Source organism: Manis pentadactyla, chromosome 4 (genome assembly GCF_030020395.1).
Source record: "Manis pentadactyla isolate mManPen7 chromosome 4, mManPen7.hap1, whole genome shotgun sequence".
NCBI lineage: Eukaryota > Metazoa > Chordata > Mammalia > Pholidota > Manidae > Manis > Manis pentadactyla.
In genome coordinates this window covers 176,190,922-176,205,783 of record NC_080022.1, presented here as the reverse complement: position 1 = coordinate 176,205,783, position 14,862 = coordinate 176,190,922, and the positions used below count along the sequence as shown (strand labels likewise).

General features: G+C 46.6%; 1 protein-coding gene across 3 annotated transcripts in view; it reads left to right on the top strand.

The window, feature by feature from the left end:
• PECAM1 (platelet and endothelial cell adhesion molecule 1) overlaps positions 1–14,862 on the top strand; it is a 55,148-nt gene that overhangs the window by 21,389 nt on the left and 18,897 nt on the right. For 2 of the 3 annotated variants that reach the window (XM_036899937.2, XM_036899938.2), the window contains exons 6-13: positions 1,183–1,431; positions 2,738–3,013; positions 6,001–6,288; positions 6,908–7,015; positions 8,104–8,131; positions 8,837–8,913; positions 10,264–10,317; positions 11,975–12,037. In XM_036899937.2, coding sequence (XP_036755832.2) covers positions 1,183–1,431; positions 2,738–3,013; positions 6,001–6,288; positions 6,908–7,015; positions 8,104–8,131; positions 8,837–8,913; positions 10,264–10,317; positions 11,975–12,037 — 1,143 coding nt within the window. The remainder of the gene's footprint in view (positions 1–1,182; positions 1,432–2,737; positions 3,014–6,000; positions 6,289–6,907; positions 7,016–8,103; positions 8,132–8,836; positions 8,914–10,263; positions 10,318–11,974; positions 12,038–14,862) is intronic. The other variant, XM_036899939.2, reaches the window with a different exon arrangement.

Below are 14,862 nucleotides of genomic sequence, written 5' to 3'. Positions count from 1 at the left end.
GCCATGAGGTCAGCATGCATTTGCTTACCTGAAGGATCCAAGCCTTCACACTAAGTAGCTAATCAGTAATTCCCCTGTAGCTGAAAATAGAAACATACACCATAACTATGAACTGTTGAAGTATTTCAGGGAATATTTAAATAAGGAGATGACAAGTTGTCTTAAAAAGCCAACTGCAGTCTTTAATTCTGTTGACATCCAACCTTAATGATGGTACGGATAACTCAAGTGGCAGAGACTGTTAGAGCCCACACAGTGCTCGACCTCAGGTGGCTCCGGTGCGTCTTCATTCTCCTCGGGGGGAGGGCGGGAGGGATGGGGGCCAGCCACGGCTTCTCCCCACCTTCATGCTCCCACTCTTCTTCCAGCCTGCACTACATCCCTCCTGCTTCTGGTCTGGGACCCCCAACCCCCATTCTCCTCCCAGAGGTCTCTCTACCACACACTTCGGGTGCCATTCCCCTGACCAGACTCCCCGTGGTTCCCACGGTCCTGGGGACACAATCTGTACTTCTATGACCTTCAGGCCTTCCTACGGCCTCTTCTACTCCCGACTGAGCTCTCAGGTACTCCAGCCTCCTGCCAGGCCCTCCATATGTTGTTCCCTCCACCTAGACTCTCTCCCTGTGTGCCTGGGTGGCTTCCGCCAAGAGTCCTTTCCTGACTCCCCAAGCCTGGGTTCATGATGGGCTCTCCTGCAAACACCACGTCTACATCACCCACTAGATGTAAGCACGGTGAAGTCAGGGACTGTTTCTTTCTCACTGCTTTCTGTCCAGTGCTGAGCAAGGTGCCCTGCACAGAGATAGCCTGAAAGAAACACTCATGGAATGAAATGTGTGAGTGAATGAATGAATGCATGCATCACTACTTGCTGCATTACATATTACGCATTACAAAACTTTTCTAATCCATGTCTGTGAAATATGTCGGATTAACACGGGAGCAAAACCTTCCATTGGAATCCCAGGCAAAGAGTGAACCTGAGCCCTGTAATTGTGTAATTATCAGGTACATGAGTAGCAAGGTACAGAGTACCTTGGAAGGAAAAAGGAAAACTTTTTGCAAAAAGTTGGGAGTGGGCTCTTCCAAAAGCAGCTGGGCCAGGGGCCTCTCTGCAAAGGGGCTTTGGGTGTCGTGCGCAGAAACATCTCACCCCATTCCCACTCCCTGGTGTTTCAGAGCTGTTTTCCAAGCCAAGGCTGGAATCTTCTGCCACACTTCTGGACCAGGGTGAAAGCCTGAACTTGTGGTGCTCCATCCCAGGAGTGCCTCCAGCCAACTTCACCATCCAGAAGGGAAACATGACTGTGTCACACAGTCAGAATTTCACCAAGATAGCCTCAGAGTGGGACAGCGGGACGTACACCTGCCTCGCAGGCATTGGCAAGGTGGTCAAGAAAAGCAGCGTGGTGCAGATTGCCGTGTGTGGTGAGTGCATCCTTGCTGGCTCGGACAGTACTGGTGCTGAGTGGGAGGAAGGGGATTTATCACCAGCTGCCATCCTGTCCAGTCCGCAGGCAGATCAGACTGCAGCTGGGTAAGAACCCCGGGGAATGAGAGAGGAGTGAAATCGAGAGACCCAACAGAAGCAAGTGGGTATTCCTGCTCAGTGCACAGGAGAGAGGCAGTACAAGGAAAAGGGTGTTGGCAAAAACTTCATGGCTTTAGTGTGGCTGCCTGCTGATGATGTGGCCTCTGAACTGGCAAGACTCTGGCTGCTGGAGCAGGCACCCACCCAAAAGGTCAGGGAGGAAGCACTGCTTAATCAACATGAAATTTTAACGTCTAAGTTCCAGTTTTTAATCCATATCCTGGCTGACCAGAAGGGCTAGGACTTCCGGTGAGCAGAATGTAGGTACTGGGGCCACATAGAGCAGTGTTCTCAGACTTGACTGCACACCCAAAACCTGGCTAGGATGCCGCTCGGGGTGGAGCCGGAATCCGCATCTCTGACTAGCACCTTGGGGGGCTGCGGTCAGGCCGTATTTTGAGTAAAGGAGCGAATGTGGAGCTCTAGTCAAGCTGTGCTTCAGCTGAACCTGGTTGATCCAGTCAAGATTTTCACCTCAGCTGACCCAGAGTTTTCGTCTGTCATCGATTCTCTAGTCATATAACTCAAAAAGAAATGAAGCAAGAGACAAATGTGGTCATTACATTTTTTTTCTTTCTGGCATTCTTGGGAGGAGTTCATTTCATTTTATAAGCTTTCTAAATGAGCAAACTTCTGAGTAATGACCTAGTACTCATTTCTTGAAGCATGGAATTTATTATCAGGAGAGGCTGAGGCACTGCGAATTTGTTTTAAAATATAATCTGTTTGGGTACTTGTACATTTTTTATGCTTTTCCTGTGTCTTTTCTCAATACAAAAAACTGTAGGGATGTGTGGGTCTGTGCATGTGAGATATATGAAAATATAAACGTGTATTTAGGGGGATATAATGTTTTTCTTGAATTTGTGTCATTCATTTTGTTTATAGCATTCTCCCTGTCTTTCCCTCCCTCCTCACCACCCACTGCACACACACACACACACACACACACACACACACACACACATTACCTGCCAATCTTAAAGGAACCCTGTAAAGGTACATAAGGCAGATAGGCATTTAAAATGACGATAATGACAGAGAAAGCAAAGCCCAGAGTTTGGGGAAGAAGAAACTTCTCAGGCCGGTTCTGCCTCTTTCTTCAATGCCATTCAGGTTGTCTCTCTCTCTCTGTCATTCTAGAGATGCTCTCCAAGCCCAGGATTTTTCATGAATCCAGGTCTGAGGTGATAAAAGGACAGACCATAGAAGTCAGTTGCCAATCCATAAACGGAACCTCACCTATTTCTTATCACCTCTTAAAAGCAAGCAGTATTTTGAAGAAATGTAGCATGAGCTCAAACGACCCTGCAGTATTCAAAGATAACCCAACAAAAGATGTAGAATACCAGTGTATTGTGGACAATTGCCATTCCCAAAACAAAATGTTCAGCGAAGTTCTGCGGGTCAAGGTGATAGGTAAGACACTGTGCTATGAGAAGAAACCATGCAGGTTCAGGGCTTTAGCTCACATTTTTAAAGGTTTGTGGCTGCCCAAGGATTGTGTGGGCAAGAGAAGTGGGTACTACTTGGGCAAAGTCCATAAATGTGATACATGGCAAAGGAGGACCAAGGCCCAGGTAAACAGGGTCACAAAATATCTGGTGGCTATTGGTATGGCAATGTCATCTCTTCTCAGAACCTTCTAAGCAAACTGCTAAAATAGAAGAGCAAAGTGTCCTGACTTCTGGAGGCACTAAAGTGGTGCTTTGGGGCTCCCTTAGCATTAGCTCCTCTTGAGATGGACTGCGAGGCACCTCTGAGAACTGTAGACCGGAGCTCTTCTCTACTGCTGACCCTTGGTGGGGCAAACTCTGTCCTGTGCAGAACCCACAGCAGTCAGAGCTGCAGGCTCTAGTCTCACGGGACTGGTTAACATTCACCCGGGTCTCTCATACTCAAGAGAAATATACCTCTGTGCTGGGGTGGATGCTGATCCTTGAGCCTCTATCTTGCACCTCTTGGAAGTCCTTCAGAGTGCCATTGCTTGCATCTGAGATAACCTGCACACTGTTGTAAAAAGCTTCATAAGGCTCCTTCCTTTTCTTCCTCCTTCTTATTTAATACCTGCTTATCTACATGTGCCATTGTGGGCATCTCAAGTTGGATAGAGATTCCTACTTCTGTTAATGTATAATCTAGGAATAGCCATACTTTTAAAATTAACATCAGTATATATAAAGCACCTAATGCTATGGGGTATATACAAAAAAGAAATATGTTCTTTGTTTTCAATGGCAGGATCTCCTGATTAAATAAGGGAAAAAGATTTTAATATATTTGAACTACAATGCAAATAAGTATAGAAGAAAATGTTACTAGGCAACACATGATTGTCATGTGTACTACCCTTACAATGAAGGTGATAGGAATCTACAGCATGAAAGATATCATCTAGCTTGAGTGGGAAGAGCTGGGTTAGGAACCAGAACTTGACAATGGGTAGGCAGAGAGGACTCGGGGTGGCCTACCAGCTTGGGCAAACACATGAGCAAAAAGCCTGTGGGCAAATCAGATGGCTGGAAACAAAGAAACAGTGATTGGGAATGGAGAATCGTTCAGTATAAACTGAAAAAGTGACTGAGCCCAACTGTGAAGGGCATCAAATGCCAGTCTTAAGAGTTGGGGATTTGTCCTGTGTGCAATAAAAAGTCAGAAGAGGGAAGGATATGGCAAGAATAGGGTCTTGGGAAGATTAACCTGGTGGCTCTATCACTTAGAACAAGTAGAGAATTCAGACTTCATAATACCTGAGCAAGGTAATGTGAAATTGGGTCGGTATTAATGGCTAACGTTTACTGAGCCCTGACCATGTGTCCACCCCCTGTGTGAAGCAACTTAGCAATTTCCATTAATACTTGCAATAGCCACATAAGACCCATAATAATAACATCCTTGTTTTATGGTAAAGCAACTAAAGCCTAAAACAGATAGCTGGTAGCTGGTGGGGCTGGGGACGGAGACCAGGCACTCTGGCTCCTGAGTCCAGCTTGCCACCACCTCCTTGTGCTTCACAAGGAAGAGGGCCTCGGGTCAGGCGGCACTCTCTGGGGGTCTGCCCTTGTGGGCAACCTCCACCATCCCATCCTGGGCCTGGTGCTTCCTTTGTTGGGCGAGCAGCTGCATGGTCTGCCCACCTGCTGCATTCACAAGAGAGAGAGATTTGTAAGTCAGTTATCCGTCTGCTGACCAGACCATTCTCACATTAATAGGAAGGTCTACTTGGGAAGACAGTTTAGGATCAGAATTTGGTAGTTGAATATGGAGCCCAGGAAAGGAAATATAGGAGAAAAATGAGTTCTGCCTGAAACTGCTGGGAATGAGAGGCTGGCAGGGCTTCCACGTGGAAATGCCCAGGTAAAAATAAAGACTTGGAATTCGGGGGAGTAATATGTATTTATTTGTATTATATTTAGTATAATATGTATAAATACATTAAATATGTTTAGCTACATAAACATATGCCTAAATAAGGCAATAAATGCTATATGTTTATGTGTTAAATGCACAAATAGAAGCTATGATGTAGGTGATATCACCAGAGAAGACAATGGAAAACTGAGGATGGAATTTTGCAGAAAGTCCATACTTAAAGGGTAAAGGAAGAGAAACTGATGAATAAAGAGGGAGTGACAGGAGAGGTGGTGAGAGAACCTGGGTTGTGAGGCATCCACCACAGAAGCCAGAGGAAGCCGTGCTCAAAAGGCAGGTCTGGGTGACAGCTGAGAGCTGCGGGAAGCCCGGGAGGGAAGACTGGAAGGGCATCTGCAGTGGGTCTCGCCTGCTGGGGTCTCGGGGATGAGTTCGTCGGGGGATCCGGTGGCCTTCCGCGTCTCTTTAAAACCAGAAATAGAGTGCAGTTTCAGAAGCAGAGGGATGGAAGTCAGATTTCAGGGATAACAAGAAGGTGGGAAGTGAGGATGTGAAGGCAATGGTTTAGACCACTCCTGAAGGAAAAAAGAGATAAAACAGGACGGGAGCCAGAGAAGGTGGTGGTCGAGGCCATTTGCTCCTGGGATCTGGAAGCGTCGGGCATCTTTGTAAACAGGGCGAGAAAACCCTGTGCGCGCAGCCCCTCCCCCGCCCCCCGCCCATGCACACGGAACAGACCGCAGCAGAACATACATCGTAGGGGCGGGCTGGGTGGCCAGTGACAGCGGAGTGGTCCCTGCAGGGCGTTGTCCTTAGCATCTTGTGTTTGATCAGCACGTGAGGACAGGAGGCATCCGTGGCTGGCCTCCCGGGCTAATCAGGGGAGGACGTGCGGATGTGTATGACGGCGTGACTCGGCGCAGGAGCTCAATGCCAGCCTGAGTCCAGCGCGGGAGGACACCGGCCGCGAGCAGCGGCTGTCGCGTTCCCTCTCTTCCTCCTTTCTCAGTGCTAATCCTTTTCCTGCTTTTCAGCCCCGGTGGATGAGGTCACGATCTCTGTCATCTTGAGTGAGATGGTGGAATCGGGGGAGTCCTTTGTGCTTCGATGCTCCGTGAACGAAGGGTCTGGTCCAATCACCTACAGGTTTTACAGAGAAAAGGAGGGCAGGCCCTTCTATCAAATCACCTTGAATGACACCCAGGCCATTTGGCACAAGCAGCATGCTAGCAAGGAGCAGGAGGGACAGTATTACTGCACAGCTTCCAACAGAGCCAACCCTGCGAAAAACATCCCCCAAAGCAACGTGCTGACGGTCAGAGGTGAGTCAAGGTCTCAACAGTGAGATGACTGGGCCCGCCGAGGGTGTGGCCAGAAAGCTGACCACTTGTAAGAGGAAGTGGGTGAAAGTTTACTGCATCTTCCTGAGGGTTAAGAGACCAATATCCTCCAGGCTTTTTGGTTACAAGTGACAGAAACCCACTCAAGTATAAAAGAAGAACTGGTTTTTACATGGAAGTGGAAGTATTTCACACAATCATACTTCTACAGTCTTGGTGGAGAGACACCAGTTGGCCCATCCTGGATCAAATGCCCCCAATGGACCGTCTGTGGCCAAGGGGATTGGGTCATGCAAAAGGGACATGGTTGGAGGAGCCCACCTATGTTGGTAGAGGTGGTTTCCTAGAGAAGGAGGAGGGCTGGACAGACCCCAGAGAGGAGCCTTCTTTAGTCCCATGGTCCTTTACGACCACCGTGGACTCTGTAGCAAAAGCAATAATTTCTATACTGGCTATGAACAGAGTTCACAGAGGGAGATGCTCATGTTAGATGCTGGTTTCAAGGACTGTAAAAAAATCAGCTTTATTTGTTGCTTAAGCCTAAAATTGTTTCTTACTGGAGGAGGAAAAACCTATATACTTAAATTTTTTTTATTTCCAGTCTTTCTTGCCCCGTGGAAGAAAGGACTTATTGCAGTGGTTGTCATTGGAGTGATAATCGCCACCTTGGTACTTGGGGCCAGATGCTATTTTCTGAAGAAAGCCAAGGGTGAGCACAGTTCTTTCATTCCATTCCGGCAGGTTGCCCTTGCCGAGAAACCAGCCATGGATGTGAGGGGCTCCAGCTTCCCGGGGGGTGTGCTCTGCCCCAGTGGGAGCTAAGGGGATGTAACTGATTACAACTGTTTTCTCCTTGGGGTGTCACCTTGATGACCAAGATTTTGGCTTTGGTGGGTATGGAGCTTTTACTGCACCTGGGTCTAGACAGGCAAAAATGAAAACAATTGCTTTCCTAGTTGGTTAACCCAAAAAGATGAATTTTGGGGGAAGTTGCATCTACGTGTAGTTAGAAGCTGTTCCTGTGATTGTCTCTACCCAGTCCTGTGGTTGTCAGAGTGGGGTGTGGTGTTAGGGAGTGTATTCCACACACTGAATACCTCTCAATTATCTGCCAGTTGTGCTGTGATTTCTACCCTGTGCTTGAGGTTAGACACACATGGAAAGGAAGCCAGGACTACCTGGACTCAAGGAAAAGGGCATATACCAGTAAATTCTGCAAAAACTGTTGTAGGTAAAGTGGGTTCTGTTAGAGGCCCTGGTGCTGCTTTCTGGGACGGGTGGGGGAAGATGTGATGAGGAGGGGCCCTCGGCTTTTGTTAGAGCACATGAGCTATAACCACACTGGGAAGCCAGGCTCCAGAACAAATCCCCTCCTAAGGCTGACCTGGGCCTGGGTGTCAGGTCGGCTTGGCATCAAGAGCACAGGGCCTGAGTCAGCCCTTCCCTGGCAGAATGGTCGTGAGTCAGAGAGAGAGAGCTGCTTGTTTAGCTAATCTGGTTGTCTTCATCTCTGTCACATTCCACTAAGGAAACCCACTCCTGGCTAAAGCAGTGACAATGTCACATTTATTTATGAGGGGAAATCATGTGAAGTCTCTTGGTATAAGACCAAGAGAAACCTACTTTGTTCAGTTATTTATTTTTTTATTTTTTTTTAAAGCAGGAATATATTTGACATTCTCTTTTTATGGGTATTCAATCTTCAAGAAAGTCAAATGTGGTGGAAATGAGTGTTTCTACCTGGTATGAAGGAGGGTACTTTATACTGACCTTGATTTTTCTTTTTCTCTTTTAAAGCCAAGCAGATGCCAGTGGAGATGTCCAGGTCAGTGTGAGTACTTGGAAGACAGGCGGTCGCTCTGTGGGCATGGACAGGCCTGTCTGTAGGGAGATTCTGGTCATTAGGAAGTTTTCAGTGGTTCTTAGAAAACTCAGAAATAAAAGGGCCTTGGGGCTGAGTAAGGTAGGGTTTTGTGGGGTGTATGTGTGTGTGGGGGTGTTTGTCTCTTAGGAAGATTGCCAGTTATCCTTTCATGAGAAGGAATGGCTTTATTCTGAGGTCATGTCCTTCCTACACTGTTACTTGTGAAATCCCCTTTTCCTTATGAAATTATAATGGTAGTATATGGAATTCTAAAAATTTACTCACTTGGCAAAATAGAATTGGCCCCCAAAAATGGTTTTGCTATATTGTTGCTCTTGAAATCCAAAAATTCAAAAGTCTGGAAATGGTAGCTATGTTCCCAAAAGAACCAGTAGCATAGGATGAGGAACTGAGGGGGTCGGGACTCACCAAAGGCCCTGTGGTACCTGGGGGCCCTTCGGCCCTGACACCCATTTTAACAGCAAAGAGTTTTTGCAAAAAGCTTAACAGCTGAAAGAGAAAATGTTTTCCAAACAAGAGAGTGAAGTTTTCCTAACTTGGGAAAACATCCTAGTTTTCTCATGATCTTTCCTTGACTATTTTGTTTGTTTGGAGTTAGAGCCAAAAAAAATTATGCATTTTTTCCCTTTTAAATTTCATTTTAAGGCCAGCAGCACCACTTCTGAACTCCAACAACGAGAAGATACTGTCGGATCCCAGTGCTGAAGCCAACCAACATTATGGTACAGTCATGGTTTCCTGCAGCTGCTAAGAGTTTTAGTTTTTCCCAACTCACTACACTCTCCCCCTCTCTTAGAAGCAGAATCTGTAGGTGGTGGGGTTACAGTTGGTAGGGAAAGCCTGTCTTCATGCAGAGACACTTAATCTAATCACTCACTGGAGGCCATGTGATAAGCAAAACATAAACTTAAGAAGGAAGGCACAACATTCTAATCTCATCACTTTCTAAACATCCCAAGGAATGAAAGGTGAAGAATAATGATAATGTTGGGGATACCCATCCTGGGTTATCTTCAAAGACTTTGAACATTGCCCAAGTCTAATGATTCTCCATTTGTAAGAGAGAGACCAGATATCAAATTAAGGCATTAGTAAAACATCTTCTTAGATGGAATCATTTATTAGAAGCCCAAGACAGTTCCCTCTCAAACTTGTCATGGGAGGGAGCCAGTTTAAATATTTCTGTTAGTAGAGGCATTAAAAGAAAAAGTAGTGTGATAAAGGAATACCTGATTGTGACATTTATCACAAACTTGGGAGTCAGCTCAATCCCAGGATTTCTTCGTCCCATTAGGCCTATGAGAAAATTGCTCAGGGGTGCTAGTTACTTACCAGGGGCTATAGTTACACCACACAAAAAGCTCTGTCCCAGACCAGATTTGGGGCAGTTTTCTTTTCATCAGCAGGTTTGGGAACAGAATGTTCGTTTGTGTGTTCTACAAAACAAGAACATTTTAGGTTATGCTTTTTGCAGGACCTACTTGAGAAATGTGTTTTAGGAACTGAGCATTTCTTACATGCTGAATCATAAACTTTTAAAAACGTAAGACAAAACATTTGTAGTAACAAAAACAATATGCCAGTAAGGAGAAAAGAGCAAATATGTTATTTAAGAAACTACATTCAGAAAAATGTGGTGAATATTTAGCCAGTAAGAGAAGACATAGAGAAGATACCTTTTTGTGGTATAAGGGGGATTCTGTTGGTTATTTGTATTATTGATACATAAATACAGAGATACTTTAAATTAAATGCTGATGTAGATTTATATTAAAATAGGATTTCCCCCCAAATTTCCAAATTGTAAGTCATGCCCTAATTCTTATGTTGTTGCTCCACTGATTACTTAGTTTATAAATACATTTTAGTCATCACAATAGTAATTAGTTCAACTACATAAGGGAAAACCATGTGTTCATCAGAAATCATGTTTATAACATTTGTAAGAATTCTTTTTGATAAAGAACAACTTGTTAAGAGATTAAAAATTTTTGCCCACTGAGGTGCTACAGTTTCTTTGCCACTTTCTTTGGAATTTGCCATTGCCACTCATCCTGTTATTTTCCAACTAGGTTACAATGAAGATGTTGGAAACCATGCAATGAAACCAATAAATGAAAATAAAGGTAATTATCTAAGGTTTTTTTTTTTTTAATTAAAAACCTTTACATTGAAAAGTCTCTTAGGAAAAAAACTAAAACTGCTCAGACCTGTGGGTACTTTCCCACCTCTGTTAACAACCCTGTCACTGATTGCCACATAAAATAGAAATGCTGATGCATCCCAGTGTCCTTAATGGAAAAGTAACCTAAATTCCAATGGGAAAGAAGTGGATTATATCTGAAAGGGGACTTGCTGATTCAGAATGGGCTACTGAATAAGATGGGAAGACCTCCTTTCCCTTGGACAGTAGAGACTGGGTATCTTTAAATAGCATTGTGGCAAATCACCACATCTTACACCTTAAGCTTACACAATGTTGTATGTCACTTATCTCGCAATAAAACTGGAAAAGTATTAAGGGACTGGGATGGGGAAAAGCACACAGGGTACTTCAACGGTAATGAAAATGTTTTTTTCCTTAAAAAGATGATAGGAACACTGCTCTTTATTGAATTGTTATTTATACTTTGTACATACTTACAAATGTTATTTTGTATTTACTAAGTATTTAATAAAAGTGAAAAATACACTATAAAAGTAATTTTAGCCTTGCTGCTGATCTTTAAAGACAATTAACAATAGATTGCCTGCTTGTAAGGCTCAGAAGGAGTGGGCTAAATCACTTTTTTTTTTTTTTTAATAATTATTTTTTATTGAAGGGTAGTTGACGCACAGTATTACATTACATTAGTTTCAAGTGTACAACACAGTGGTAGAACATTTATATACATAATTCTAGGTTCCAGCTATCACCCTACCAAGCTGTTACAATATCTTGACTATATTCCTTATGCTATACATTACATCCCGGTTACTTATTTATTTTACCATTGGAAGTCTGTCCTTTTTTTTTTTTTTTTTTTTTTTTTTGTGAGGGCATCTCTCATATTTATTGATCAAATGGTTGTTAACGACAATAAAATTCTGTATAGGGGAGTCAATGCTCAATGCACAATCATTAATCCACCCCAATAAATCACTTTTTCAAAATTCCTTACCCTTGGGGCTGCTATCAGGGGAGCTAAAGCTCTGAAGCGAAGGTTCTGTAGAAGCCTCAGTATCCTTGACTGCAGAATCACGGTTTTCGTTGCTGGTGAGAACCCCTGATTCTTTGAGGCTTCAAAAATAAAATCACAATGTTATTTTGATTTGAAGACAAAAGCTGGGTTTCACTGTGGTGCCCAGCCTGCTTTCAGCGATTTGTTTCTCTGTGCATATGCCTCATGCTGTCAGAACATTTTTAGGCTGGGGACCCCATTCCACATTCCCGAGACCCTTCCCACCTTGAAGGTAGCTTTCCATGCCTGTGGCCGTGGGGAAGACTTCTAAGGTTAACTGCTGTGGCTGATGCTGGCTGCTTTCTGTATCCACTGAGGCTTCACAAGTCCTCCCACTTTAGAAACAGCAGGAATCTGGGCTGGAGGATCGTCCCATATCCTCAGCAGTGCTTCAGCGCCACCTTCCCCAGCCTGAGGTTTCTCTCCCACTTAGAACGGAGTTAAGTCTGGCTTCCCCCTCAAAATATGGGATGCTTTAATCATTTGAATGGAAATCTCTAATGTGGTCTGAGGGCCCCCCAAGGAGACTCTAACTGCAGGGTGCTGTGGTTCTTTTGAGCAGAGCCTCTGACCTTGGATGTGGAGTACACGGAAGTGGAAGTGACCTCACCTGAGCCCCACCAAGGTAAATACCATCACTCAAGTGAGTCCCCATTCTTTGCTGGGTGCTGGAGTGTGGACATTGGGGTGGGCGTGCTGTGACTCCATGACAAGGGTCTAGTCAACCTCAGTTGCTCAGAAGGGGGATAGTCAGCAGACAGACCTGCTGGATGTGCCTAAGGCAGGAGCAGTGACCCCTGCTCAGGCTTTGAGGAGTAAAGTTTCATGAATTATTACTCATCATACTACTAATAATGGATAAATCTTATTGAGCAATGAATTAAGTGCTAAGAAATGCATTTGTTGAGAGACTTTTTGAGTGCAGCCTCATTCCTGGGTGTTTGGGCTTTCTTGCAGAGGTACACCCCTTGCCCAAACCCCACATCTCCCTTAGAAAGTTGCTTGCAGACTGAGTGTGTGTACATGAAATGCATATTTGAAGGTTGCAAGGGCTTTCTCTTTCAAGGGACACTTGGGTAAAGGCCTTTGAAAGCACAGGATCTCTTGCTGTATAAACAGGGGCATTGGCTGTACACTTGCAGTTTTGTCATTGAGTGCATGATTCTCAGGGGCAGGCTGGCTTAGAGGTCCCTCACTCTGGTGCCTGCAAGACCGACTCGGAGTGGGCTGGTCCACAGCAAACGCAAGGATGTCAATTTTAGTTGCTTTTGGCACCACCAAAAGCCCTGTGTGCCCTCCTAACCCTCCTCCACCTTAGCTCTCAGGGAGCACCTCATTCCCAAAGCAGCAGCCACCCAGAGCTTCCCGCCCTCCTCGCAAGTGCATTAGGGCTACTGTCATGCATCCCCCTGCCTGCCGGCTAAGTCTACACCTCGTGCACTCAGTCGGGTGGGCCTGGGGCCTCCAGACCAAGCCTGCGAAGGAAGCATCAGCCAGAGTACATGGCGAGGGCATCTTCTTATTACCTGTTACTCCATGATCTGGGAGGAGTTTCGGGTTCTTCCCTTCCTCCCTTTCTTAGGTCCTGGGCATCATGTCAGCAGGTATGTGCACAGAACCTGCAGGCAGGGCGGTCCTTTTCAACCCCCAGGCTGAGTGCTGCGCAACAGGGGCACCATTCCTACAGTCTGCCATCAGAATGGCCCCTAGAGGTGGGATTGCCCACTCCGCAGGACTGGGGGGCCTCCTACCTCCAAGTCTCCACTGGTCCTGGAGGGTGGGGCCCGGCAGGCCCAAAGTTCTCGTCCTCCCTATTTCATTGTAAAGTGAGTTGCCAGTTGAGTTAACAAATTGAGGGCCCACGATGGACCAACTCCCGTGCAAGCAGCAGAAGTACCTGTGTGGCCCCCACCTCATGGAGGGATAGCCTGCCAGGGGGCTGGGGAAACAAGGAACCAACGAATAAGGAGATAGTGTCGGGTTAGAGTAAGTGCTCAGAGGAAAACAATGAGGTGCACTGAGAAGGCATCAAATGGGGCACCTTTTCTGCTTGGATGGCCCCAGGGGGCCTGTTTGAGGGGTGACATTTAAGCTAGGCACAGAGAAGGTGGCCCCACCAAGAGGAGGGAGGGTCAGGAGGACCCAGGATGCGGGAAGGGCAATGCAAGCTGGCTCAACACTTGGCTCATTCAAGGATCCAGAAGGAAACTCCTGTGTCTGTAGAGAAAGCAAGAGGGAGAGGAGGCAGATGACGCTGGGGAGGATGGGGCAGGGGCAGGGCCTGCAGGGCCTCTGGGGTTCTCTGCATTCTTGTCTCAGAGGATTCAGGGGCCTTTGGAAGCCTTTAGGAAGGGAAGTGACAGGTTCCAACTTTGTTCTTTAAAAATGGTCCCTGCAGCTGGTGTGGAGAACAGACGGAAGGGGATAAGATAGGAGACAGAGAGGTCAGTACGTTATCACCAAGCAGGAGAGGCTGAGGGTGGAGCCGGGGTGCTGGCAGTGAATGGATTTGAGACCCCGTAGCACTGGATGAAGGGCAAGGATGGGGAGACAGAATGACTACATGTTTCTTAACTGAACAACTGCACGGATGGTCATGATGTCTGAGATTAGGAGGACCAGGCTCATGATGAGCTCTGCCTCTGGTGGGTTAAAGTTTAGGGGCCCAAGAGGAGACCACACAGGGGTCTAGTGCTCAGAACCGAGTGTGGGCGGGCTGACGGCCCTGCGTGGCTCCCGGCCCACCTCCCCTGGGCCAGCCTGGACTGGGGTGGGTGCCCCTCCCTGCCGCTTTCACTGTGCCTCACAGGCTCGGACTTCAGGCTCGGAAGGAAAGAACCGTAGCAAGTGGGGGCAGAGGCTGCCCAAATATTTTGAATGTGTGTAGAAAAAACCCCACTCCCTCCACTCCCAGGTGTGCAAGCAGGTGTGATTGCCCAGCGCTGTGGCCTGATGCCCGGAAGGCTTTGGATTTAAGGAACCTGCAGGGGGAAGGAGGAAGCAGGGTTTTGTCCTTGGAATCGGTCATTTTCCAGTCCTTTGGGAATGTTTCCTTGTTAGTAGCATCTGGTTTTCTTTTTCTTGCTTAAAGGTTAGGGTGGGGTGGCTCGTAGCGAGAAGAAGACCCCCAGGATGGGGGCAGGGGGGCTTGCTGTGCCAAGTTGTGCAGCTGCAGGGTTGCAACCAATTTACACAAAGGGGCTGTGGGGGCTGCGGGGGCCTGGGGAGGGCTAGAATGAAGGTCTCTTGGGGGGAAATTGGAGTTTCTGGAGGATTCGAGTTGAGTTTTCTGGACCCAGCTTCCTTGGCAGTTAAGGGACTGGGGGCAGGCTGACCCCTTGCTTTCTCATGGGTGGAGAGTGGGGGGCATTACCAGGGGAGGAAAAGGCTCGGGGGGTTCAAGGCCAGTGTAAGTACACTTGACCTGGTATTGGCCAGTCCAGTTCCCTG